The sequence below is a fragment of the Mizuhopecten yessoensis genome, unplaced genomic scaffold (assembly GCF_002113885.1).
Source record: "Mizuhopecten yessoensis strain PY_sf001 unplaced genomic scaffold, ASM211388v2 scaffold11087, whole genome shotgun sequence".
Taxonomy (NCBI): domain Eukaryota; kingdom Metazoa; phylum Mollusca; class Bivalvia; order Pectinida; family Pectinidae; genus Mizuhopecten; species Mizuhopecten yessoensis.
The window spans coordinates 419,243-422,216 of record NW_018408873.1 but is presented as its reverse complement, the minus strand read 5'-3'; the positions used below and the strand labels follow the sequence as shown (position 1 = coordinate 422,216).

At 37.1% G+C, this 2,974-nt stretch overlaps 1 protein-coding gene across 1 annotated transcript in view; it reads left to right on the top strand.

The window, feature by feature from the left end:
* LOC110465531 (formimidoyltransferase-cyclodeaminase-like) overlaps window positions 1-2,974 on the top strand; it is a gene marked incomplete at its 5' end in the record, with an annotated part of 27,942 nt that overhangs the window by 14,596 nt on the left and 10,372 nt on the right. The window contains 2 exons of the mRNA XM_021521426.1: window positions 1,347-1,540; window positions 2,118-2,244. Of these exons, the coding sequence (XP_021377101.1) occupies window positions 1,347-1,540; window positions 2,118-2,244 (321 nt within the window). The remainder of the gene's footprint in view (window positions 1-1,346; window positions 1,541-2,117; window positions 2,245-2,974) is intronic.

The window sequence follows — 2,974 nt, the reverse complement described above, 5'->3', positions numbered from 1 at the left end:
ATCTTTCTCAAATTTTAAATGTAGGTTCCCCTTGATCCCTCGTTGTGTATGTTATATTTTGAGACTGATCATAAAAACAAAATGGATTAAAAGAAGAACTAAACAGATCTTTCTCATATTGCAATGATCGATTCTATTTCTTTCACATTAAGTACTGTACTAGTAAATATGTGAAATGACAAACTCACTTTGAAGGTTGGCTTTCATACACATTAGTATTAAGTTTAGATCAAAAGTTACCTCAAGGTGCATTTACTGTTAACATGACTCGATCAAACAGATTAAAGGAAAGAAGAGAAAAGATCGAACTAACAAAGAACTAATGAAGATGGTACAAAGGTGGGCGCAAGATCCCTCTGGGATCTCTTGTTAAATTTGTTATCTTTATTTCTGTACTAAGAGTGAACATGGTGTAAAAATGATTGGAACTGGAACAATTAACACTGGCTAAAACACATCAATAGAAAATGATAACACAAAAAACAGTTACAAGATTTGAAAGCACATCCTCAGAGGCTTTTTAATCCTCAGTAATATATTGCAATACGTATCGCAATTAATATTCAGTTAAATATTGCAGTATATTGAAATATAGTTTTGCTTCAAAGTACTCAGCCTACTTATGGTAAATACAGTATACAGATTTTGGAAAATTGTGGCCTATTGAGTGAGAAGTTTAACTGAACTACTCAGTAGTACATCCTCGATATCCAGGGGTTACGCTCACTTTCACTCTCTGCACCCCTGGAATATGTCCTAGTAAAATTGAAGGCTCAGTGTGTGCCACCTTGTTGATGAGACAAGAATACTAGTTCGATCCTTTGATGTACATCAAAAGAATCTCGCGGTCACGTAACGGTAAACATTGACAGGCTTTGAAGACGGGCGTCTCTCCTTTGTAATTTTCAAAGGACAGGTATCAGCCTAGCTATTGGTCAGTTTTTTTTACCTGACACCATTCTAACAGCTATCTTCGTGTCTTCAATTTTGCTATGACATATTCCAGGGGTGTAGAGAGCGAAAGTGGACGTAACCCCTGGATATCGAGGATGCAGTAGTGAAGCAGACATAAAACTTCTCATACAACAAACAGTACTTTATAGAAATGTCACGATAATCCTAGGAGATGTATCTCGGATGATAATGGGGTCTCCAACTAATTTGGACTAATACATTTGAAGAGGACGATGCCTAAACTTATACAAAGCGTATGCAAAGGCATGTATATATGGTGGTTGGGGGTCTCATACTGTTGGACCATATAGCTAGTACAGTACAGTACCTTGAAGGCAGCAATATCGAAACATTTTCAAGAAATATACAGGTATAGGTTTTGATCATTGTAGGAGTTGAATCTGGCAGTGGTGGGGTCCCAGATCGTTGGACTTGTGCCCCTGGAGGCGGTCATACAGGCTGCTGAGTACTACATGGAGAAGGACAACTTGTTTATCCTGGAGGAGGATCAGAAGCTACGACTCGTTATCAACAGACTCGGACTAAACTCCCTCGGACCCTTCAGTCCTAAAGAGCGAATCATTGAGTAAGTGTTAGTGTGATCAGTGTACTTAACTAGATTAATGGTTGATTGATTAACAAAGCTAAACAGCATATAAATCTAGAACCGTAAAACCCAAAACCTAACTTTAAAATAATATCCTGCTCATTTAAATGCATGTAATCAGAATCATGGAAACAGATTGGCATAATACAACTACATAGGATGGTGATGAATCCTACCAGATTTCAAAGAAATTTAATGAAAATTTCAGAGGACTAATAGATGTCTGAAGGAGACTACATAAATAGATAAAGGGCAATAACTCTAGGCTATTGCATTATATTTACTGAGAACTAGTGTCCAGACAAGGTTGTGTCTGCCGACAAGCTGATTCCAGCATACCCCTGTAACTTTGTTGCTTGGAGAATAAAACAAATATTTGCTTAATATAAATAAAAATATTTCAGTTCACTTGCTTAATTTGTAATAAAAAATATTTATACTGTACATTTTAACAGTCAGGATATCTAGAACAGTTATCAGTGTGCATAAAAGATATTCCCCATTACTCAATTTTCCAAAAAGGATTTATATTTATGATAATTGATTTCCGTTTCAGATATATGATAAATGATGAGAAGGATGGACCACTGATCAGTATGGACATTCGCGACTTTATCCTTACAGTGGGGTCAAGGTCACCGACTCCAGGTGGAGGCTCTGTGGCTGCGCTGTCAGCTGCCTTGGTAAATCATTGTTTTCCTAGTGCAGTGAATATGTATACACCTTAGAAACCACTGCCACAACCAGTAACTATAAATTTGAGACGTCTCTGATATGGTCACTGTAACTAGTTGAGCTACCTAAACAGTGGTAGTTCTCTGGTCAAGTCCAATTACAGTGTTTTAAGGAATGATATAAAAAAAATCAACATTCATGAGGTCATAACAACATTGGCTCTCTGGACATATTCCATGAATCGCATTAGGTCACCTGTTTTATGCAAATATGAATGTAATTTACATCAATGGGTCCAAACATACAGAATTTTCAAAAACAACCATTAGGAACTTATGTATGCAAACTACATTGGAATTCCTAACATTTAGAAGAATTTGCTACCGAAATGGGTAACGACTAGGCATAACTGGACAGAGCAAAAAAATAAAAATGTAATATCATGTTTCAATTTTTTTTCAAAATACAATTGTTTTTTAGCTCACCTGCCCGAAGGGCAAGTGAGCTTATGTTATGGTGCGGCATCCGGCGTCCGTCGTCCGTCTGTCCGGCGTCAACTTTTTGCTTTAAACAACTTCTTCTCAATAACCAAAAGGCCTAGGAAGATGATATTTGGCCAGTAGCATGCTGGGATCAAGGGCTACCAAGTTTGTTCAAATAAATGACCTTGACCCACTTTCAAGGTCACAGGGGTCAAATATGTTAAAATCTTCAAACAACTTCTTCTCAATAACCAAA